The sequence below is a fragment of the Malurus melanocephalus genome, unplaced genomic scaffold, assembly GCF_030028575.1.
Source record: "Malurus melanocephalus ecotype Western Australia unplaced genomic scaffold, MMel_1.1 scaffold_435, whole genome shotgun sequence".
In the NCBI taxonomy this organism is placed as follows: domain Eukaryota; kingdom Metazoa; phylum Chordata; class Aves; order Passeriformes; family Maluridae; genus Malurus; species Malurus melanocephalus.
In genome coordinates this window covers 517,247-542,110 of record NW_026623667.1, presented here as the reverse complement: position 1 = coordinate 542,110, position 24,864 = coordinate 517,247, and the positions used below count along the sequence as shown (strand labels likewise).

Genomic DNA, 24,864 nt, shown 5'->3' with positions numbered 1-24,864 from the left:
CACTGGAGCATTCTGATTGCCCTTGTGTAAAGAGAATCTGAGCTTTGTTACCTGAAGACTCCTGTTAAAGATAATGAAATGTTTTGATTAAAAAAAGAACTCCCCTTTCCATTTCCCAGTTCACTTAAATGTGCCTTTTGTAATAAAACTTGCATTTCTATAATTAGGAACACCTTTCTTGAGCAGAGTTCACTTCCCCCAATTTAACTATTCTCTGCTACTGTAGTTAAAATGAGCAAGCAGTTGCCTGCAGTGCCATCATTTTTAATTAAATGAACCTAATTAGTTTTTCTTCCCTGGAAATACATGCTCTCTATTATTACTATGTACTTGTCAGTTTTCCCTGGGAGCTCTCTGAAGATTGTACAGGCAAACCGTTGGAAAAGCCCCAACAATATATTGAGCATRTGGAGAACAAATAGGGACTGACCAAGGAGGTTTGGTCTGTGCAAGAATCCAATTTAAATGTGTGGACAGGTAGCTGATACTCATGTTACTGCTATATTTAATTTTGAGATGCTTCCAAAGCAGAATTATCAGATGATTCCCTGCAAACCCACCACTTTGAGGGCTTAACATGTTTTTKGCCATCCTAGCTGATGACACAGTTTTCAGCTGTACATCCACTGTTGCACGTGTTCAATGCAGGCCAGTGAAGGAAGCGTTGCAGCTGTATTTATCAGAGCTGCTCTGCCCCTTTGCTGCAACCATTTACAACACTTAGAGTTACTGTGCAACAGGCAGGACAATATGTAATTCAAAATTAAATTGAGGTAGACTTRTAAGTGTGAAATGAAGGCAGGGTTGGACGACAAGACTACATTCAGAGGCCTGCAGATGAACAGTGAAGCACAGCAAGAGCTTCTTTGGTCTCCAACATCAATCTGCTTCTCACACACACTGCAGCTCTTTTTTTACTAATTGAAAACAAAACCAAACCAAACAACAAAAATAAAAACCACTGGATGCAATAGGGGAAAAAAAGGCATTAAAGCCATGCTTTCCCCAGTGACACACTCTGAGGCACTGACACTAAGCCAGTGCTCTGCTCTTACCTGAGGCCTGGCAGAAGCTGAACCCAGCAGAGGACGTGGTGGTGGTGACAGCGGCAGTGCCACCAAACACGGATCCCCCTTGGCCAAAGCCAGTGCTCTGCCCAAACACAGGGGGRCTGCTCTGCCCAAAGAGCCCCCCACCCGTGCTGGCTGGCTGGCCAAAGGAGAAGGAGCTGGCGCTGTTGGTGCTGGCTGGGGCTCCAAAAACATTCCCACTGCTTGAGGCTGCGGTGGAAGCTGCTGGCTGGCCAAAGGCTGGCATTGTCCCAAACCCAGAYTGGCTGAAGGTAAAGCCACTTGAAGAACTGCTTGCAGGTTGCCCAAAGATTGGTGCTTGCCCAAAGGCTGGCTGGCCAAAGCCCCCTGTGGTGGTGGTGCCAAAAGCAGAAGTACCAAAGCCCGAGGTGGCYGCCTGGGTGGTGGCAGTGGCCGTGGACAGAGTGCTGGTGGTGAGCTGCCCAAACGGAGAGGATGCTGTGGTACCTGCTGGGAGCTGTCCAAAAACGGGTGCTGTGGAAGGAGTGGCAGCTGCTTCCCCAGCAGGCTGGGTAAATGCTGAGCCCGAAGAGCTGGAACTTGGCGGCTGAGAGAACACGGAGGAGCCTGCAGAAGTGGGGGCAAACACAGAGGCACCAACAGCTGGACTCTGCACACCTGTAGTGGCATCAGAGGTAGCAGCCAGAGCACCTGTGGCTTCTGCAGGAGAGGCAGTGCCTGCTGCGGAGGTTGTTGCTGAGACATTCTGATCTGGTGGGGCAGCTGCAGAGACAGCAGGAGGCACGGGCACCTTCACATCGCTGGTGGAGGTGGGAGCAGCCCCGGTGTCAGGGGGAGGCGGTGCCACTGCGGTGCCAGAGCCCTCCGGGGTGTCCCCGGCTGTSGCCTGGGGTAAGGCGGGTTCTTTGAGTGGCTCTGAGAGCTGTGCCTGTGCCTGGGGCACTGAAGGTGAAGACCCAGCTGCTACAGCTTCGTTTTCAGATGGTTTTTCTGACCCAGGTGGTGATTTGGCATCCCCTGCAGACTTACTGGAAGTTGCAGCAGGGACAATAGTTTGTAATGAACTTGCGAAACCTCCAAACGAGAGGGATGTTGAAGCAGGGAGAGTAGAAGGGGTTGAGGTGGATGTGCTCATACTGTTTGTTTGCTGAATACCAAATGAAAAAGTGGGTTTGGTGCCTCCAAGATTAAACACCCCAGAAGACCCTGTGCTGGTTAACTGGACATTGCCAAAGAGACTGCCTGAGGCACTAGAGCTGATGGGCAGCGATGCTGTGCCAGCTGACGTGACTGACGTTGAAGCAGCTTCTCCAGCTTTTCCTAATGTCAGGGGAGCAGCAAAATTGAACCCAGAAGGTATTGTAGACACTTTAGCTGCCTGTGCTCCTGCAGCACTGGTGGATGGTRCTTTAGTGGTGGCCTTGGCATTATCATCTACTTGACCAACCCGAAGTCCTGAGAAGCTGCCGAGAGTTTCCCCAGCTAAATTGCCCTGAAACAAGTGATCTCCTGGTTTGGATGGAGCAATATCCAACTTGCCAGAGGTTGTGGGGGGAGCAGAAGATGTTGCTGCAGCAGCTTTGTTTGACTGGGTGCCATCTGCTGAGGAGTTACCTCCTACCACACCTCCTGGAGCACTTGCTGACTTGTGGGACCCAAAAGCAAAGGAAGCCTCGGGAATTGCTCCAAGTTTGGAACTCCCAGCAAACGAAAACGAATCTGGCTGGGCAGACTCTTTAGCAGGGGCTGTCAGTGAGAGAGACAGAGGGTACAAATCAAGTTAGGGTATGCAAAGCTCATTCATCATTCTTATCATAATGATCCATTTCAGTGCTTCACAGACTGTCAATGCTCTCGCCTCAAAACCATAAAGCCTCTGTCCATCARGTAACTGCAACCTTCATATCCATTCAGGACATAACAATGACATCTGAAGCCTTTATAGCCAGAGTGGCAGTGTTAAACACTGTCACATCATAGCCTGCACTTAACCATCCTTCTCTATGAGTGCAAACAATTCCAGYCTTTGGCTCCTATTTCTTTTTCAGCAGGTTGATAAAAACAAAGAAGACCTGGTTATCACAGATAATTTGCTATTGACACCACTTTCACCCCTTCTTACTTGGCTAAAATCTTTCTTTATAAATTCAGTTATTTACAGACCATCAGCCTGTTTTYAAGCAGCCTGTTTTCAGCTTTGAAAAACTAGAGAAAGACTCTGTATTATAAAGCAGATTTTCTCAGTTCCCTTTTACCAGACTGGGCAAATGGGATCTATCTATGAGATGGAAAGGCAGYCTATGTATTGTCACTTCAATTTTAGAAGCAAAGCCATTCCAAGCATTTCCCACTGATTACTAAACGCTTCCTGGATGACAGTTCTGTCAGTCCACCTCAGCAACTTTAAATCTACAGATTAAAGGCATGAGGAAATGACTACAGATGTCAYCCTTTTCATAAACGAGCGCCTCCTAAATATTGTTGGCAACAAATAYTTTCCTTATTCTTAATTGAAAGGCAGGTGGCCCAGATTTCTGTGTATTACAGGGCATATGTATGAAATGTTATTGCAATTTCAGTAATAGAACTGCAACACAGAACAAGAACCACATGAATTAGGAAGATGAAACATTCTGTTAAGAGGGAAGAGATGCTGTTTGCACACTCTCCCAAACTAACCTTGTGAGGGAGTGAGGCTGGGCAGCGTCTGTGATGAAGCAGCTGATGTGACTCCACTAAAATTAAATACAGACCTAGGAGGAAAGACGAGAAAGGGAAAGAATGACTTAGCTCAAAGTGTTAAAGCTTCCAACCATATGAAGAGCACAACTCATGAACAGACTTGCACAAAACCAGGCACCCGGGCAGTTTGTCCAAGGACTAAACAGGAAGAGAGAAGCACACTGTGCTCCATTTGTTTCCTCTGAAAAGGCTTCTAGAGGGTTAAAGAGGGTCAGAGTTTAAAGCTCTTTTGACCACCCTTCATCCTCCCATGTCCTTCCCTTTCTGCTGTGTATTTCATCCCCATGCAGCTCTGCCACTCAAGACCATGCACCAAAACCTGATGGATGTGGGGAGATTGGTGAGAGGAGAAATCACAAGGGCAACTAGAGTTTGCAAGAGCTAAAAGAGAAGAGTCAGTGCATGTGGAGAAGGGAATAAGTGGATACTATCATCCACCAAAAAGGAATCAATCATAGCAAGACAGAAATGAAAAGTTTTCATGAATATTTTAAGACTAAAAATATTTTSTCTTGCAAAAATACTGTGATCTTTCATAATGAGTCTTGCAGAGATCTTCCTTCCCYGAGGCTTTTTAAGCTTTCTCTGATTCTCAAAGACCAGCTGCTGATACAGAAGTCAGGCCATGGAACTAAGACATCACTGACAACCACACTGTATCAAGCATATGGTTTACACAGAGAGGGACWGCATATGGGACAAAGGCAGGGTTGTTTGCTTTTTGAATCTGAATTTCCATCACTCAAAAGGACTCTTTCAGCCCTCTGAGGAGCCCAGCAAGGCATWTGAGTAGCATCCACTTAAAAAACATGCAGAGAGATGGGTAAGAGTGAAAGAAACCAGCCATTTGAAAGTACATGTGTTCTGAAATACTTAGCGTTGCCCACTCCCAATTCACTTGAGTGTCASGCCAATAAACACGCAGAACTTCAAACCATCATTACTAAGGAATTATCCCTYTACCCTAAACATAAGATATGATCCAAGAAATATTTTTACCATCCCTGAARTAACATTCCAAAAGAGAGATTTCAGAGTAACTGTATGTTTGTAACATGTGCCTTCCTCTGTGTTATTGTTATGTAACAGATGCCACCAGATGGCTTGGGGCCCCTCTTGTCACCTTCATGAACTGACTGCTTTTCAAGCCAAAACACAAAATTTGTTCTACTGTATTCAAATAAGTAAGTAATTCAGCAAGTGTGACCATCAATACATTTTTCAAGTCCTAAATGAGAACTTGTTGTACACTACAAATCCCAAAAGCAAGCCAGTCATTCTTTGCTCTTGATTAGTTACACACTGAAAAATCCCAAAGCAACATGATATTGTGTCAAAGTCTCATAGAMCTTCAGACCTCACTCAGGCTTCCACAAACAAGGCCTTCAAAGAACTCTGGTACCCTCCCAATYTAACATCTGCAGGTGCCATTTTACAGAATGACACAGCCTGCAGGCAACACCTGCTGTAACAGCCCATACTCGTATTTAATGGCAACTACAAAGAAATCTTAGTGTTCATACAGACCCCGTAGAAGAAAACGAGAATGCTTTGTTAAGCTGTGAAGTYGTTGCTTGTACTGATGTCACTGTAGAAGAAACAGCTGTAACTGTTTTTACTGTCCCTTGTCCTGTAAGTTACAAGAACAAATAAATATACTTTTAAAATGTATTTACAAGTTAAAAAATAAAAAAAGCACCCTGTCATCCATCTATCAGAAAAGAAAGGATTAGCTCACACACAGTCTGTAATTTAATCAATTTCAAATAAAAAGGAAGTGCTATCAAATTCAGGAGCTGACATTTTCAATAAACCAAAATTTAAGAAGCACTTGCCAAGTCAAATATGATTCCTAGCTATTTTTACTGCTTCTTACCCCTGGCTAAGAGGCAACCTACATCCACGGATTAAAGGCAAAAGACCAACAGAGATGGATTTCAGACATTTATGCAAGAGGCTTATAAAACCATGTCCAATGCAGGCATTATTATCTCATACACATTAAAAATCAATTGCTTCCTTCCCCTAATGCTTTTTCTTTCCTTGTTAAGTTGTAAACTGAGCATTCATTTCTTTAGAAGTTTCCCAACTCTGTGAGACTCATCACTGTGTCTCAACTGGCTCTGAAGTTGCTCGTACAGGTCAACACTCAACAGATCCTGCACAGGAATTAGTTCACTTCAAGCTTGTTCAGGAACTCCTATAACACTGTGKGTCTAAAAATCAAATCAGCACATTTAACATATTTAAAACCAGCATGATTTCCATGTTTTGAAAACAAAAGAGCTGCCTTTAATTTGCTGTCAAACCACAGCAGCCTTGTGGAAAGATGTGCTTTCAGCATTTTCTGATARGGGTTACCAGTCCTGACCCCACTCTGAACAAGGAATTGTGTCACTGAATTCTGGATGCAGGAGCAGACAAAACACAGGGAGTATAGAATACCACTCTCCTGCCCTTCTGTACTTTGKTTTTTCAAATTCTCTCCCTCAAGATTGGCATAGCAACCTCTGAATGGAGTAAAAYCCTTTTTCCTCAGTATCCTCATTCTCTGGATTGGCCACCCTRACACATGACAAGAGACATCCCCATTATTTCCACCCCCACTGCAAACAACTTACCTGAGATCTTGYTGCCAGATGATGTTGGCCCAGCTGTGGATGCCATAGGGGAGGGTGCACACACGGAGGAAGGTGGAGTCTGGCCCTTCATGGAGCTTGCCAGAGGGGTCTAAAAACACAACACCACTTCAGGTCAGTGCAGTCTGTCCATTAACAAAGGTCCTTCTGACATTGGTTGGGTATTATCAGTGTCATGCAGTGACTTCAGAACAAAATAGAGGAAGGTGGCTGAARCACTTAGAAGAGCTCTGCAATCTTGGGTCCATTATGTCTTGAAACTTAAACACAGGGTCAATCCTCAACCTTTTCAACAGGTCAGCAAGTCTCCATGGGCAGCAGCTCAATGATTCCAGGGGACAGACTGCTGCATTGATGTGGCTTTTTTGATGTATAGATATAAAACCCAGCAGCTTGTCAACCACTAAGCAATGCTTTCAGTAGAATAACAGTATAAGTAAACTACTCTCTCTCCCTTGATTGCCTTTCACTTTTTTTTTGTGTGAAATTTAGGTGTATCTACCTAATACAGCTTCCTTTGCTGTTAGCTGCAACCCTCACTGCAGCAAGGCTGGGGCCCTTAGAAAGCTGCATGTCTTCAGAAGTGAGAAAAGGCAAGACATAACATAGGTATGTCCAGCATCACACTGTCGAGGTCACAGATAAAGAAATGGTGTGCCAAGAATGCAGGGCAAGCTGTGAAAAGCAATTTTAAACTGATCTGTTCAYCAACAATTAAAACCCCAACTGTGCTGAGCATGCCCAGGTTCCGTATTCCACAGGGGAAGGATTCTRTATCAAGATACCTGTTTAGCTTGATTTGTAGCAACAGTTGCCAAAACYTGATGGACTGCCTGGGCTGCAGAGTGAGGAACAGACGATCTTAAAAAGAAAAATTAAACAATTATATGAATAACTGAAAGTCTGAAAGAGGATTTCCTCTCCTCTCAAAAAGCACAGCTCCCAGAAGCCTTGAACAACAGCCACTACTAAAGATTCCACACRCAACTCCAAACGAACAAATCTGATTAGAGAATAAACCTCTTAAATGAATCAGCCACATTTAACAAAGGAAGTCTGTAAATGTGTTTAAACCTCTAGACTTAAACCATCAAGTCTTCTCCAGACACTCTTGTCTCTGAAGAGAGTCAGGGMTTTCTATTTTACAGGGAGTTGATGAAAAATCAGCAGGTAAGGGGATTACAATTTTATGCCTAGTGGATAACAAATTTAAGCAGCTTCCTTTATAACGTGGAGTCCAGACACGTATATGCAATGCTTAGAAATGCTGTGTAAGGAGACAAAGTTGGGAGTGGGTGGAGGGAGCATTTGCTGTCTTTGAAGWGTATTATARACATTGACAGAGTCATGGCAAGAAACACAATCAAATTAACCTGTATTCTACRTTATAGGTTTGGTAATTTTGGCCAYGAAACAAAAAACACCAGACAATTGGTGCTGAACAGCAGCATTTCGTGGGGTGCAGCATCTGACTTGGCACTGTGGGCCTTTAACACACCAAATCATTGTAATTTGGGAGGAGCCAACCAGTCCTAGCATTTCCTCAAGTCTGTGGTCCACCAGGTTGCCAATACTAGAAGATTTCAGAATCTTAAATTCAACCATGATTGCATTCTCTTGGTGACAAAGCCCAGCTTTCTYACCCAGGCAGGTTCTCTCCATTTGACTCAGGCCAGAAGTTCCCTAAAGCAATAAAACCAATCTCTGGCTGGGGCTGCAAATCCCAGACAGTGAGCAAATGTGGCATCCAAAGCTGTCTGTCTCCTAAAGCATGAGGACTCCCAAACTGCATTTACTGCTTGGTCAACTGCCAGCCAATTCACAGGAAATTTCTACCATATCCCAAAGGAAGAGGACACATGCATGAAACTTGTGCATGGCCATTYAGTCTTGGCTCTGGTTTTGTGCCTTAAACAGTTTTGCTTTACTAGAAAGTCCTTCCTTCCAGCAATGAGTGCTCYCTCTACACTGCATGCCCTGGATTTGCCCTCTGCCCAAAGCAGAAGTAAAGCAAACAATGAAAATTTCAAGACTAACACAGGAAAAGGCTGGTGTTGGGATGGTGCAGCTGTACATTTCAAGTTTACACTGAACAAAGAAAACAACAGAAGGTCTGAAATTCAGGAGAGGGTGGGACTTGATCACAAGATCACTTGACAGTACTGTGAAAATGCTGGGCTTGACTTCCAGTTCTGGAAAGAAGACTTTTTGTGCACTGAAAACAATATATTAGTAACTAGACTGGGACCACCAACAAACCCAATCACAGGCCACTGAACAACTGATAACAACTGAAAAATCATTCCTGCTTAACAACCGAAGAGTGTGCTGTGGCAGCAGAAGGGAGCCAGGATGTMTGAAGTAGCAAAAACTGGTGAATTAACTTTGCTGGGTGAATGCTCTTCATTTCAGTGCTGAATCTGACTGGCAAGCACGGTTCATTTGGGCAGAATTTTTAGAAAGTACATTTTTATGAGGTCAGCTATAAAGTAAGACTGCAGAAAGCCTCCAAGATATCAAGCCAGCTGGTGCTCTATAAATTAGAGAGATCAATCAATACTGCCAGTCTAAAACTACCTGAAAGTAAAACAGGTCTTTAACTACAGTTCAAGTGAAAACTAATCTCATTACATATTGCCCATTCACAACCTTCTCTATGCACAGTCAGTACTTTCTACGTTTTTCATCATAGTTCTGAAGAAACAGAGGCTGGAAAACTCTTCCTGGTCACAATACTATTTGTAGCCAAAAAGTTCCCAAGTACAGCTGTCTACAAATTTGACTTTCAAAAGATGTAACAATTCCCTTCCCCATTCCAGTTTATCACTTTTAGGAAGAAAGAAAATAGCAAAAAGTGCCCAAACTGTTTYTCAATTAAAATGCAAAAGAAACCATGAAATAAATGTCAAGGTCAGCAGCTGAGTACCACCACTGTGAGAGTGTTCCCTTTTTGAAAAGCTGCATCAAAGGAATTTCACCTTTTTTCTTTGACAGTGAAGAGCACGCACAAATGTGTGAAAGCCAGTCGTGATGTAACAACAGGAATTGTTCCAGGAGCTGCACAGCTCAGAGATACATGGATAAAGCATTTGCAACTCCATATGAGCTTGTAATCAGAGATACCTGGTGAATTTATCCCTCTTTATGCAGTAAGTGCAACTTTGCACAGACTTTTCAGTAGTGCCCTTGCCTCCCCAGCCCAGAACTGGCCATGCACTGCTCTGGTCTTAAGCAACAGCAGAACTTCAAGCAAAGACAGTTTCAAGGTCATTATGACAGGGAAAAGGCCTCGTCCTAGGCYGGTGACAGAGCCTGGTGATAAGAGAGAAATCTCTGGAATGAGCTGAGCTGGTTGTTGTCTGCAGGAAGCAGAGTAGAGAAGCCAAGTGTTACAGCCAACTCACAAGAAATGGTAACAAATTCAAGGTTAAAAACCACAAGTCAACATTCATCGTTTACTCATGAGGAAGAGCCTTGCAGCTTGACAGTGTTCCAGAGAGGCCCCTAAGTGACACCCAGGCCTTCAGTCAAAATTCTGATGTCAAAACATTTGAGACAAGTTTCCAGAAAAGCCARAGCACAGCTTCCCCTCCCTCAGGGGGTCAATCTGGGAACAGACAGAAGGCATAACTCCAGAGGTTTTCTCTGTGAAGGATGACGAAGTAGAAGGAAAACATCTGGACAGCCTAAAGTCACAGACCACACTCAGTGACAGAGAGCTGCACTTCCCTCACTGGAAGAGGTAGAACAGAGGTAGTGACTGGAGAGGTACCAGGTCCAAATTTCCTATTAGCAGTAAAACCACTGAATCCCAGAAGGAGAGGATGAACTAAAATGCTTTTCACAGACAAATGGAGAAGGAGGTTAATACTGGTGTCATCATTTGTTCAGAACAAGCCATTAGCAAATCCTTGAATGACCTGGAAAGAAGATCTTTCTTTCTTTCAATCCACAAACCAATACTCTTCAGTAAATCCACCCACTTCAGGCCTTACAGCCATATCTGTAAAATGCTGCTACTGCTCCCCACTGGCAGATGTGCTCCAGTGCAAATGCTACCAAAGGCCACCAGAACGGAGGGCAGCCCTCCCTCACTCACCCTATTACTGCAGGGACTACTGGAGTCAAAGAACCAGACTTGAGTTCTCGAACATTCACCACCTGAGGAACGTTCTTCAGAGTTGATTCGGTCAAGGAGGTGCTTACAGCTTTAAGGGAAAAAAATAAGAGTGGGAAAAAAGAAAGATGTAAAGACAATCTCCATATGAAGCATTTAATTTCATTCAATATAGCCTGAATAACTCCAAAAAGATCGACCCAAGATTCTATAACATATATACTGTATCCAAAACATTTGGAACCTCAGAATTCATTAAGGACAAAAAAAAAAAAATGGGCAGCAATCCATACAGTTGGTACATTTTTTGTTGTTTGCTGACCGATCTAATTTTTCTTATCAACTCTCTCTTACCYACATTGTAACAGAAATGGGAATTTCTCACATATTTTGCACTAGCAACTTACAGGGAAAAGGAAGACAAAGGAACACTGGGTAACTCAGAGGTGCAACAACTACAGATGCATGCCACATTTTGTTTAATGATCTCCTCCTTTGAGAGCACTAAATCCCTGTGAAAGCCACATTCATCTGCTCAGAGATCACTTGGRCAATTAGCCATCCTTTTACCTGGGGACTGATTAGCAGCCATCTGCCTCTGCAGAGCTGCAGCAGCAGCTGCTTGTGGTGCTGGAACAGTGACAGTGGGAGCAGGGGCTCCGTGTTTCACAGTCTTTGTTGCAAGCATTGTACTGTCTGCCCCTTGTGGGATGATTCTGTTTGAAGATGTAGGCACTATAAAAACAAATTAACAGAAGTATTAGCTCAGTGTTTCACTACAAATCAGGGAGTCTTTGAAAGTCTTTGCAGTTCCTCTCAGTACACAGCTTCTTCCTGACAGGATTGATGTGYAGGCCATTCAAACAATCAACACAATCTGTCCCTTGTATATCCCAAGGAATTCAGTAAGGCTCAATAGATGTCATTTCAGTGCATTAGAGGACCTTCAGTTTGCTGTTACAGACACTTTTGCTGACACCTCACTTTTCTCTCTGGCTGCAGAGATTAAAGAAACCTCTCCTGCACAAGGAAAACTATGTGTATGCAAATGCAGTTCTTACTGAGACTTGCTGGGCTCAGAACTCCTAACCTTGGCCACATAACCAAATGCAGTGATATTTCACTTTCTTCATCTTTGGGAAATATTTTAGGTCAACACAATCTGAAAGGACCAGGCTGTCACAAAATCACAGTCAAAGAATTTAGCTCAAGTTCACGAGGCTACTGCTCCTGGGAACTTGGCAATGTAAATCTGTACCCTGCAATCTCATTTTCCAGGGCCTGGCACTGACAATTGATACAGTGGTTAAAGAACACATTGTGAAGAGAAGAGACACTGCAAGCACAACTCACACAAAGTACCCAGGGAGAGATGCTGTTTCCCAAAGGACGGAGACTGAGCCATCAAACCCGGCTGGATAGAGGGAGTTCGGACCACAGGAGCATGACGAGGGACTTGRACTGGGGCAGCCTCTTCTTCCTGGTCCACTGCTTGGGAATCATCATTCTCCAGTGACTGGGAAACTGAGGATGTTGAGCTGACTTCATCCAAATCTTCATAATATCTCGTGGACAAGAAGGCAGATCGGGACAAACTTGCTGCAATATCAAAACCAAAATTCAGTATTAAGTTGAGGGAACCATCCAGTGTTACAGCCATGACAAATGCACCCTGGTTTAGGATGCTCTCCTATTGGCTTCTTTTAATCCTGCATTGATAGGATTTGACTGCTTTAATGCTTGGAAATCAGCCTCCAACCAGAGGCAATTCTAACTGATAGCAGATGGGGAAATAGGAAAGGAGAAGTAGAGAAGTCAAAAGCTAATTTCAGGTCTCAGTGCCACAGCAGGTAAGTCACCCTCCTAGAAGACATTTCAGACTTCTATGGTAACTAAAAGTTTACCTGGAGCTGTAGACCTAATTGGTGGAGTTTTCCTCTTGGCTAGGAAATTTCTCAACTGTGCCTGCTTCACAGGGGATAACTTAGCTGGAAAATGGAAGACAGTTATTAGTCTACAGTCAAACAGCATCTCAAAAAAAAAAGAAACAATTCACATTTATGGTGTGAATGCCAGGAACAAAGGATAAATTACCAGGTGCTTTAGGCAGAGGTTTGGCTTGTGATTTCAAAGTAGTTTTCATCAAATCATTGCGCAGGCTTTCAAGGTCGCTGTCAAAACTGGGACAAGGCAGAGCAGTGAAAAAACACCATCAGCAGAAAGAAACCAACCAAAGCAGGAACAAAATTGGGCCAAAGCAGCCAGAAGAACCACTGGTATATCTGTAAGAACAATTGCCTCCTCTAGATACKGTGTGATGCATTTTGAACTATTTTGGAAACTTCAAGAGCCATTCACTTCTTCCCATGAAGTCAGACAACCAGCAGTACCTCACCCCAGYGCCTCTATTATCTCATTTAGTATAAAACCCATTAACTTTCAAGGGAAATTTCTGCTAAGCATCACTGTGTCCCAGAATATAAACAATGAGCCTCTGTATTATCTGGACATGGTTYAGTATAATTTTTAGGATATCCTGTCCTCCCATACCATACCCACAAAACATCATTCTCTGGACGATGCATCTTTGCACGTTGCTGGAGGGAAGAGAGGAGGAGGAATTTGCATTTCACATACCTCTGAGCACTGTTTAGAGATGTRTCACTGGGGACACTCCATTGAGAGGTCTGGTTGTAGAGGCGGAGCTGCTGCAGGCTGTTCACCAGGTGGTTCAGTCTCTTCCTCTGCTGGTTGATGATTTCCCGGTTATTTGCCAGGGTGTTGAAYAAAGTCTCTCGCTCGGGGACTATCAGACGCCTGCAGAAATCAGATCAAGAGACAGGGATAAGGACCATTCTCTGTATCTGGGTCATATGCAGGCAAACAAACACCAATGCTTTAGTAGTTCTGGCTACTGAAACTCAAGGAGGACAAACACCAATGCAGTTCAGTTCATCTCAAAAACATATTTCTCCTCTGGATATGCTGCCAGTTTATTCATTTAGCTCATTTGCTTCAAGATGTTTTTTTTATCTGTTAGAAAGGTTTCATTAGCTGCCATGAATGAATTTCTACAAAATTTACCATTTTGTTCTATAAGCACTATTTACACTGTACATAGATACAAAAAGCTTGTAACATGTATGAAGCCAGAGAGTCTGAACCTATGGCTCCTGTTAAGTGTCTTAGACAAGTTTTACTCCCAGAGCTCTTGAAAAAGATGGAAAAAACAAGGAAAAGGTCAATTACTTACTTCTGCTTTCTCTTCTGTTCCAGGTGTCKATCCCACTCCAAATCCAGAACGTCATTCACGTCCTGAACAGCAAACTTCACATACTGGTGCAAGCGTCGGATTTCCTGCCAYGCAAAGTAAAATGAGTTTTTAATTCACTGCAGAAATCTCAGTTTCAGTTCAGGAAGCTGAAGAATCTTTGGGCTCACTCAAATCAAGCCATGCAGGACTTCCCCATATTTCTGCCTGGAAAGTTTTATCAGCACAACAGAACCCAACATGGTGACAATTTACGTAACAATCAATGGGGCACACACAGAGTTTGATCTGGACATTTTATCCCAGCTCTCAAGTAAAAATAATACCGCCCACAATATTTGAAAAAAACTGCCAGGTCTTTACAAAAAGGATTTTACAAACATCAGGCATTATACAAAACAATCCTTATTTCAAATGACACTTCCAGAACATGAGTCATTTGCTCCCATCTTACAACACTGAAACTTCTAACAATTATAAGTGATCAAAGCTTTGCAGGCTACTCACACAGCTCTAGAATATCAGCATTCACAGACTATGATTCACGAAAGCACTCACAAATGCTCACACCTCCCACATGAAGGCAAGGAATTCACTTGACTCTTATAGGTAGGAAAAAAAAATAAATAAAAAGCAGGGACAAGAGTAAAGAGACTTATCCACAACTACATAGCTGCACAACTGTAGCAGCAAAGCCAGAGACCTCAGGCCCCAAGCTCTGCTCCCTAAACACACCCAGAGCTCAGTCTCATTGATGATCCCTCCTGCCTGGCATGGCATGGCCACAGATTGAACCCCAACCTTGTAAAATGGAAATGAGCTGAAACCAACTGCAGTTCCCACCTCAACAGAATGCTCATCTAAATACAATGAAGCAGTAAAGAAACACCGCTTGGGACGAATTCCACTGCAAATGCTTTCAAGACATAGATTGAAATTCTAGTGGGACATCCCCAACCTGAAAGCAAAGTGTTAACCACTGCCAAGCCCAGGTCTGCTCTCTCCAGCACCTACATTGCAGCAACTTGTGGATACAAAATCAATATAGCCAGACATCAGACTCAGGGTCTTGAAAACTTCATGGAAAACTAAGACACAATGCTGACTCTGCTGGCTTTTTTCACCCAGGAGAATGGGGATGATGTAGACTGAGTAAAATTTAAGAGTCAAAGCAGAGCTTTCTCAAAGCAAAGTTGACCCAAAAGTTCTCTCCTTCCRTTCCAATCCACTTCCACTTCTCTCCCACTGCATTATTCTTTCCTCATGGTCATTTCTCTACACAGTACAACACATACTTCATCATCTCTCTGAACTCACAAGCATAAGCTTTAAATGTCAGAGACATGCTGGACATCAAAGCAGCCATGCAATTAAGACTGTAAATCAATCAACAGAATCCAGGTGAAGATTAGAGATGAGACCTAAAAGAAATTACTTTGTATCAGCTGATTTCTAATAACTGCACGCATGGTCTTGATAYCTACTGCCACAAAGCTGACATTCAATTATGCCTTCAGCCTGCCAGTCAAACCTCTTGAGGGGAACTTATCAGTGTATAAAAGACCAAGTATCATTTGTAGGACACATTCACTCTATTTTKCTTAGGGTTGAATAGCCTTCATCACCAGAGCTGTAACAAAAAGTGCTTCACCCCTTCTTTYTTTCTTGTCTTTGAAAGCCTCTTTATGTACTGCTGGTTATTTTCCTTTGTGCCCCAGCTTTCAGAATATCATTAAGCTTTATGCTCCACCATCCATGAAATTAACCACACAATTCTGTAAGTCATAATAAATCATCAAATTGTTCCATAAGGCACTTGCTGAAGATAAAAATAATTCCAAGAACTCTTCTATAAAGTGTAGAAAAAACCCAACATTCTTTTAACTGAAATCCCTGAGCAAACACTACAGGCTGAGAGGGAACAGGATGTCAAGAGTCACATCCTAAGATTAGAATAGACTTGGATCTCAGGTGAACTACATCCCTTCAGCAGGAGTTTTGAATCATCACTGCAAATGCAACAACAGAGAGGAGCTTTAGGAGAGGATATTCAGCATCTCTTGCAAATTCATGGAAAACAAAGCTTATCACACTTTAATCAGACTATGATGAAACAGCAAAAACTTTGGGCAGAACAATGCTGGGCACTGCAAGCAGTTTTATTTAAAACTCTCTATCAGAAGCTGACTGCCATGATTAATACCTGAAGCTGTGCTTCACTCTTGGGATCCAAAGGTTTCTTATAGAGCAAGTGTAAATACCCCGAGCTACGATTCTGTTCATTCTGTTCTTTAGCCTCTTCYACCCCTGCAAATCCCTCCAGCAAGGTCGTCTTCAAAATACTGATATCTCCATGAAGTGACTGCAAAGAGAAATAGAACAGATGGGACAAGGTTCAAAGTCACATTTTCCATTGCCATCCCTAGCACAAGGGCTTTTGCAGGCATCTGCCTGAAAGCACAAAGGCAAATGCCACCCTCTCATTAATGCAGCAGTCAGATGTTCCATCTCCATCAGTACAGCTGTAGCAGGTTAAGGAGGAACATCAGGTGAGGAACAGTCACTGCTGGCTCACAGTTTGAAGATGCTCTGCTCACCTCTGTTGTCTCTTTAATTTCCAGCAGAAAGGTGTGAAGATCATCCGACTCCGTTCGCAACATTTTCATTTCTTCTGGAGTCCCAACCTGGAAACAGGCTTTGGAAGTTCTGGCCTTCAACTCCTCCATCTCCTTTTGAAAATGTGCAATCTGCAAAGTCAAGCAGAACAAAGGGTAGCCACTGAAAACACAGCAGGGTCTGCAACAAATGTCACAGCTCTTGGATCATGCTTCAACTACACCACAAACACCTGGCACTTTGCAGCAAAAGCAGGAAATTCTTGAACAGTAAAAGGAAAGAATACTCCATTTTCTCAGCACAGTAACTGAAGATGACTGGACAGGACACACAAATATCAGCTACAAACCAGGCTGGCTATCTTAGGAAAAATTTCCATTCTTATTTCTACACTATTTATAGACAGCATTAGAACACAGCTGAACTGAACTGCCTGTGTGGTGTTACAAAGAAAAGTGCTTGAAAATCTCACCTCCTCTCTGATTCCTGCTATGACAGGGTCCGACTCCTTCCACTGGTGGGTCTGTTTCTCTAAAGTGGTGCTGGGGAGTGCTGATTTGCCCTGGGGGGGAAAAAAAAGACAAAACCAAAACCAATATTAAGGATATATCCGTTGCAACAGGGAGATTAGAATGTCAAAAAAGGCCCGATGTTACAAATTCTAATCAGACACCAGACACTCTGATTATAACAACATACAGCTCTCTAAAGACATGCAGAGAACATTGTTTTAGAACCAGAGATTTGCTACTAYTTCAAAGTCAAAAGTGAGCTAATGCTTTGACCTAAGAACACTAGTTCAGTCCAAGGAACTCCAAGCAATTCATGGCCTATGCAAAACATTCACCCTCCAAAGAATCTAGTCAGGCTCCTGTTACCTGGGTAGAGCTTGGCTTTGCTGCTGATGGGGTGATTTTGGGAGTCTTCTGTACCAAGGAAGCTGAAGGAGTATTTTGAGCAGGACGTGCCACTGGAATTTAAGAACAGTAATTTATGAACTTACACAAAGCTTGAGAAAACAGGCTGTGATCAGAAATAACATCACCTCTGTCAAATCCAAAAGCAGTGGTGSTATAGACCCCAATGCACGAACACACCTTCCTCATCCAACTTTTCTGTGATTACATTGAACTCTAGTCAATGCAAATGGAARGTGAGGTATTGATTTGCCCAGAAACATTCACAATCAGAGCACTGAAAATGCCAGAACTTCTGTGTGAACTTAAGCAGCTGAATATAATTATTTCACATATGGCTCTCTGAGGAATAAAGAACACAAATGGAATGGTGTACCAATCAAGAGGGCTTCTGCAGCAGGAAAAGCAGCAGGAAAAACAAGAAAGATGCCAAATGAAGCTCACTATGTCCTACAACTTTCTAAACGTTGTTTATAATGCATTATTCCCAACAATATGGATCAGACTCCTACCTGTGGTGGGCACAGGGGATGAAGTCTTCAATGGTGTGGTAGGAGGGGCTGTGAGGGGCGTGGACTGGCTTAGAGAACCTCCAGGAGCAGTTTTGGAACCAGTTGAGAAGGAAAACATTGTGGAAGTGCCTTGACCACTGCTGCTGGTGGGAGAAGCGGTGTCTACAGCACTGAACCTGCAGCAGAATGAATGAATGAATGAATGAATAAATGAATGAGCAAATGAATAAATGAATGAGCATCCCCTGGGATCACAACTCCAGTTCCAGATACAAAATTACACTTCTGGAGACAGTGGGAAGGAGCTATTCAGGGCAATTTCTGAATACATGGAACAACAAAGACTTTTATCTTAGATCCACCAGGAGCAAAAGCTCCAGCASAATGTACTACCCTGCTTCAAATGCACCCCATCATTTTGGCCCAACTATAACAAATCTGAGCTGCCCTTCAGTGTCATCCTCACAGCAAGGCTCAAACAGAAATTCTGCAAGAAAATACGGATTTCTATTCATTTGCAAACTCAGCTCCTCAAGGCAGCCAATTTAAATATTCAGCCAATTCAYTGGTGTATCATTTGCTTTATACACAAAACATAAAAATCCCTAAGAGTTCCCATCAAATCCTGGTGTAGTAAAGATTTTTCTAATTAAAAAATAATCATTTGAACCATCAGAAATTTCTATGATGCATTTACATGAAAGTTCTTCTCCTTAAAAAGCAGCTCCAATTAACACAGCTCTGTGTTTTAAACCACTTTTTCTAAAAATAGAGAGCAAGTCTCAGGAGCTGGAGGAAAGAGTAGGTATACGACATCTGAGAACGCTCACTCAAACCCATTTTGCATAGTTTCTAATCAATATTAGCTTTTTTCACTTGGTGTGAACAAGCTTTGAAGATTCCAGATCCGGCGCTCAGTGAGCAAGTATCCATTTAAGAACAGAATCAAAAGGTCTGGCACCTTCTCTGCTGAACACAGAGTAGCAAAGCAACCCAGCAGCTGTGGCTCCAGCTTCCTCTCAGGCTGGGGGGTAAGGAACCTTCAACAAAATCAGAGAAACTTGTGCTAGCACCACCCCACTAAACCAGTCCTTACCCATGATTTGCATCAAACAAAKCATGGAATCACTGTTTGATGCCTATTAAGCAAGGATATTAAAAAAACTCTAAATCTCTGGCAATTTATCAGGCTCTAATTTTTGGCCTAGACTAGTACCATGCCCATAAACACAATCTCTGGCATGGGAAGCATTGAGGGTTTTCACAGCCAAGACAGTCTTGARTACAGAGGGGCTTCCCCAGTGCTTTCTTGGGAACATGGGGAACAGCCGTGAAGGCAAAAATTCAGACACCATCTCCAGAACTACCACACATTATCCATGCCTGCAACAACTTAACAAGTATCCAGCCCCTGCATTCAGTATTGTGAGTAGCTATTTACTTCTCATTGAGGTTCACTTTGACTGAAGAAGCTGAAGGTGCAAAAGATGATTTCTGTGCAGCAGGGGCTGTGGTGAGTGATGGCCCAGACGAGCTGTCTGCAGCTGGTTTAAAGTTCATGGATCCAAAAGAAAAGGAGGTGGCAGCAGCTGTTGTAGTGGTGGCTACAGAAGCAGGAGTCATGGATGCCTTGGAAGAAGCAGAGGAGAAGGAGAACGTTGCTGCTCCAGTCAGAGCAGGAGTCTGGGCTTGCTGGGAGGCATTGCTGGCAAAGGAATATGGTGGGGGATCACCGCCCGTGGAAACAGGAATCTTCACAGCTGAAGGCATGAAGGAAAAAGCAGCTGCTCCACTCCCTGCTGGAGGCTGACTGGAGGTGGGCACAGTGGGAGCAACAGCCGGTACTGTGTCAGGCTTTAGAGAAGTTGGAGGAGTGGTTGGAGTTGTGGCAGCACTTCCTGCAGAAAGACAAATGGGAAAGGAGGGGGCTCATTTGACACTGACAAGTGACACGAGATACTGCAAGGCCAAATCTGTTTGATGGGGACAGCTCAGCACTGCTGCTCTCACTGGACAGTGAGGAAGAGAAATGGCAAAGCTGGGTTTGCAGTCCCCARCCCAGCAAGTGATACAGAAACGGTACAAAGTCATGATCAATACAACAATCTGTCCAGATTAATGTTGTCTGCAGTTTGCTGTGAAAAAGCTTCACCTTCCTCCATTGATTTTGATGAGGTTCCTGCCATCTCAAATAAAACAGGCAGTCAGCACATAAGTTAGCCAGCACTGCAGGGAGGCAGGCTGCCAAACAACAGCATTCTGGCTCAGGAAGGAGAAGGAAATTTGGGCACAGGGAAGAAAATGGTGCATTTGCAATTACTCCTCCATGCATGCAGACAAGCAAAACAATCATCTTATCTGCCTATATCACACTACACAGGGCTAAACATCTATAACTCAACCAAAACTACTCCTCTTCATCTGCTGACGTAATTTTCATAGTGCTGCAGAAAGCTTTAAATAGGATTTTATTTAATAGGATTTTGCTGCAGCCAAACACCTTAGYTCATAKGACCTYCTATGGCAAAWCTATGGARGAAAACCATCACCTCTCAGAATKGTGCAGGCCATACTCAAAGMTGGGCAAAGAGCCTCYTAAAAGTGCTTTRGTCCTGTTCTCCAAAGGCTGATTGYACAGGAGAGTYCAAATGCACAGCCTGCAAAGTGCTTGAGAKYCCACAAACAGGTTYAAAGRTCAGACTYGATGATYYTAGAGGTCTTTTCCAAACTAAATGGTTCTGTGACCAGGACTAGATAATTTCACACTGATGCACAAAAGACAGTCCTGGGAGCTCAAAACACCCAAGAACTCCTCCTCATTATCATTATAAAACAAAAAAAAAATGTTTTCTGTGTTTTCTGTGACCACATATGTGTCTGACTGCTGAACTGACAGATCAGTGTGACAGAGATCCACAAATCCAAACCCACTGGAGCACTTACCTGCTGCCTTTGGAACTCTCTCCCCSACCAACTGCAGCGGCTCCGGGGTCACAATAAGTGACTTGACCCCTGGGTTTTGGTTGATCATGTAAAATGGGCAGAGCACACCATCCGTGGAGAGCAGGATCAGAACTGGAGCTGGAGGAAGGATCTTCTCATCACCTGCCAGAGACCACACATGTAAGTCCTGCAGTCAAAGCTTCCTATTCTGCTCCTACTGGAATTGCCACCTTCATGTGATTTTCCTCGCACAGTATTTCCCACATTTCTCCCTTCTTGCTTYCATTTGCATCTTTGTTCCCTTGCTTCTCTATCAATGCTCAGCTCTCTTTCTTTCTCCTTTTGTATTCCTTTCTGTTCCTGACTTCAYGTTTCATAAAAGGCTTATTTTGACAATCAAATGTCATCTCCTGAATGACAAAGCCCAACCTTCACCCATGAATTCCTGTGCCAAGCTTGTTCAGATTTGAAGCTGCTACTCTGCTCCCTCCTTCAATTCCTTTCAGCAGTCCCCACATTCTATTGGGTCTTGTCACCTCATTAACATTCATGTGTATAAAGTACAAAACAGAATTGCTACATGGGAACCTTTTAACTTTAAAGAAAGCCAACATCAAACAAATATCCTCATGATCTGAATCACTGATATAAAATACTTGTCTTTTATGCAGCTGCTTTGTGAGTCTGCTTCAGTACAAAAATTTCAGCACTGTTAAAAGCCACAGAACATTCCCTATATTCCTCAAAAAAAATCAATAATGGTTTAATTGTGCTTAATTAAAAAAACAAAAAGAAAAAAAATCACCAAAAAAACAATCAAACAAATCAAGAATGCAGAAAAAATCTGCTATAATCATGGTGCCTTGTTTGTCAAGCAGTGCAGTGGATGGCCATGTTTCTCTGTCTGTCGGGTCTGCTAGGGAAGGGCAGTTTCTACATGGGAACAAGATCCAGGACAAAATCAGGTTTTCTTTGCAACCTAAACTTGCTGTGAACTGCAAAGCCAATTAATGAGCAGCCAAACCCTTGTGTCAAAACAAAGAGAATGTGTTAGCAAAATGCTTCTCCAAAAAATCTTTCTAAAAACACTGAGGCAGCAYAAAACAGGCTTTAAAAAATCTGTCCTGACAGATTCCTTAATCCAGTAACTGTATAGATTAACAGAGAAAAAGGCTTCAAATTCAATTTGGCATACAAGTACAAAGTTTGACCTCAATTCCCTACTRTAGGTTTTCTTTCAGGTAAAGTTAACTGGCACCCTCCTGTGCTCTTCAGGAACTCCTGACTGCAGTACCTTCCACTCTGCCTGAAGGCATCTCTGTTTCAATCTGTCTCTGGGCTTCAAGGAAGAGCTCTCAGAATTCACTAAGATACAACACAATAGCTCAGATGTAGCTTCAGCCTTTGACAAGGTACTTTGAAGAGCCTTCAGGCAGCACAGAAGGTACAGCAATAATGCAGCTGAGAAGATGTAGAGCACAGCAGGGTTTAGGCAGTACAGACCCTGTGCTTTAATGCAGAATTAAAACCTACACATTCACATCAGCGATCTTTGGTGTTTCTGGTTTTGAAACCAACCCAGTTTTCCTTTAGATCTGAGCAAGTGTACCTGATACTAAACAGTTCTGCAAAAGGACATAAGTGACAAGAATAAAGAACACCTCAGAGGCAGCCTAAAATCCCCAGTGTCAGAACATGRCTCCTTTAAACTCACTAGAATCCCAGTTCTGGGGAACAGAGATGTAACTCAGGAGCTTTGTTTGCCATGTCTGTTGRTGTAGTACCCTAGGATGCTGAAAGCTCCAAGAAAGAACTGTATTGAACACTGCCACTGAATCCTTACACAGAAGTAAGGCCACRTGCTGTGAGTTTGGTGTAAAAACAGCAGGAGGTGTGTTGATCTCCTTTTCAGAAAGATCTCCCAGAACTCTGAGCACCAAGTTGCCCCTCAAAAATATCAAATATACTGAGATTTTTGGACTACTCAACAAGAAAGACTAACAAGACTTACTGATCACAATGGGCATGTTACTGGTGTAGTCTACAGCAACACCAACAGGCAGTGTGTCATCACTTTTATCTGTCACAGGAAGTTCTGCTCTGCTGGAGTCCTCCAAAACCCACAATTCCCAATTCTGCAAAAAGTAAAATTATTATTACATTGACTACTGCTTTCCTGTAATCAGCCTTCTTCAGCATTCCAGTCTACAACAGTTGAAACACCAACTAGAGAGTATCTATTTAAATTTGTCAGATTAACAAATGCTAGAAAGACCACAGGTCTTCACAGATTTGTGTGTGCCTTCTCATTTATAATTGCATGTCAGAACTCAGACATTTTTAATGCTTAACTTCAACTAACGACCTCACATCAATCACTTTATTATACTGAGTTTGAGATTTTGAAACTGCCAAGTGAATAATGAAAAACAGACTTCTGGTACTTGGTTCAGAAGACATATCTCTTGTTCATCTAAGAATTATTTTAAGATTCTGTACAATTTAGAAGCTTAATTAGTTTTGGGATGTCTGAAAAAATTCATCATCTCATTGTACTCCAGGTCTTATACAGGCTATACTTAGATTTTGGGGGAAGAGTGTGTACATTTGCACAAATATAACCCTAAATATATTCCACAAATGAAATAAAAACATTACCTGGTCCCCTTGCCTGGAAAGAATGCTGACTTCTGTGGAAGCTGCTGAAGCTGCCAGAACCAGATCCCTGTAAGCATAGACACAAACAGGTTAAAACTTAACGTGACAGTCCACTGCAAGGTCCACAAAAAGGAGGAACACAGTCTACGAAGCACACTCAGACATGCATACCCAGGGAAAGGCCTTGCCACAATTCCTGCCACTCACCAATCCTCCACAAAATTGAGGAAGTAATGATGCTGTCTCTCAGTGCAGCTCGTATAGCACGGCTCCATGAAATTCACAAACTTCTCTGGTCGCTTTTCTTCCTTTTTCTGTAAGGCCAAACATTGATAATTTATCGTTCAATGCACAAAGCAATTAATCTCTCAGAAATTTTTCAGCATCAGGATACAATGATCTCAGCAGAGAACATTGACATATTGATTTTCAGGGGGGTTCTACTTCCTCACTCAATGCCCCCAACCTCCAACCTATGATTTACACCAGTATCAAACTTGAATTCCACTTGATGCCAATATCAATAATAAAAGCAACTTGTCATTGTAATAAACAAATCAGGAACAAGCAACAAATGCTTGTGAAGTTGTGATTGTTGGCACTTACAGGCAATATGGCTATGACCACTTGTGGAGACATTTCCAGTGTCCCATCAGCCTCTGCATACACGATGCTGAAAACRTATGTGCCAATCCACAGTACATCCAAAACTGAAAGAAAAAGCAAATACCTCAGCCAGGAACTTTATAATAATACCTCCTTGCTGGTTTTAACTGTGCACAGCACACTAAAGGAAATGACAAACAAATGGCAACTAACTCCTAAACTACCAGGCTTAGGAATCACAAGAAAAATATACTGTAATTACATAACCAGTGCTAAACAGGTACTAYAACTAAAGACAACAGGAGGGAAGAWSGAGTAAAATACTTTAAAAGAGAAAGCAAGTTAAAAAGTAATAAAAAGATGTACCTTTAACRGGGTTGTCTGAGTCATAAAAGGGAGGACAAGGGATTACTTTCTTCTCCTGAAGATTCTGCAAATAAAACAACTCTTAAATACACAGATAAGGCAACAAACAACTGCAAGTTTTGTGGAAAGCCCAGAGAAATGGTTTAGAGCAAGTCACCCACTCTTTAACACTCATCATGGGCCACTCTGAAATCATGACTTTTCAGCGACCTGTGCAAACCTTAAACTAAACYAAATATTGACCTAAGACACTTGAATATTAATGAAGTGCTTGTGCCAYATAACAAAATTCTGTAGTTTGTGATATAAAAATCAACCAACCAAATGAAAAAAACCCCAAACCAAAATCATATATCATATCTCAAACTACAGAAGAGACGCAAGGCCTTAACACCAGCAATACTTACAGGCAGATACTGCACCAC

General features: G+C 42.7%; 1 protein-coding gene across 1 annotated transcript in view; it reads right to left on the bottom strand.

Annotated features, from left to right (window-relative positions):
- The window catches only part of NUP214 (nucleoporin 214), a 37,463-nt gene that overhangs the window by 9,118 nt on the left and 3,481 nt on the right, over positions 1–24,864 (bottom strand). Inside the window, exons 5-28 of the mRNA XM_057380063.1 lie at positions 24,440–24,520; positions 24,074–24,177; positions 23,675–23,781; positions 23,468–23,534; positions 22,821–22,944; positions 20,810–20,971; positions 19,308–19,764; positions 17,867–18,042; positions 17,316–17,407; positions 16,910–16,999; positions 16,419–16,568; positions 16,025–16,183; positions 13,804–13,907; positions 13,188–13,367; positions 12,645–12,730; positions 12,455–12,538; positions 11,904–12,149; positions 11,121–11,285; positions 10,533–10,641; positions 7,219–7,294; positions 6,416–6,524; positions 5,322–5,424; positions 3,732–3,805; positions 1,056–2,798 (exon numbers count right to left, since the gene is read on the bottom strand). Of these exons, the coding sequence (XP_057236046.1) occupies positions 1,056–2,798; positions 3,732–3,805; positions 5,322–5,424; positions 6,416–6,524; positions 7,219–7,294; positions 10,533–10,641; positions 11,121–11,285; positions 11,904–12,149; positions 12,455–12,538; positions 12,645–12,730; positions 13,188–13,367; positions 13,804–13,907; positions 16,025–16,183; positions 16,419–16,568; positions 16,910–16,999; positions 17,316–17,407; positions 17,867–18,042; positions 19,308–19,764; positions 20,810–20,971; positions 22,821–22,944; positions 23,468–23,534; positions 23,675–23,781; positions 24,074–24,177; positions 24,440–24,520 (4,848 nt within the window). The remainder of the gene's footprint in view (positions 1–1,055; positions 2,799–3,731; positions 3,806–5,321; positions 5,425–6,415; positions 6,525–7,218; positions 7,295–10,532; positions 10,642–11,120; positions 11,286–11,903; positions 12,150–12,454; positions 12,539–12,644; positions 12,731–13,187; positions 13,368–13,803; positions 13,908–16,024; positions 16,184–16,418; positions 16,569–16,909; positions 17,000–17,315; positions 17,408–17,866; positions 18,043–19,307; positions 19,765–20,809; positions 20,972–22,820; positions 22,945–23,467; positions 23,535–23,674; positions 23,782–24,073; positions 24,178–24,439; positions 24,521–24,864) is intronic.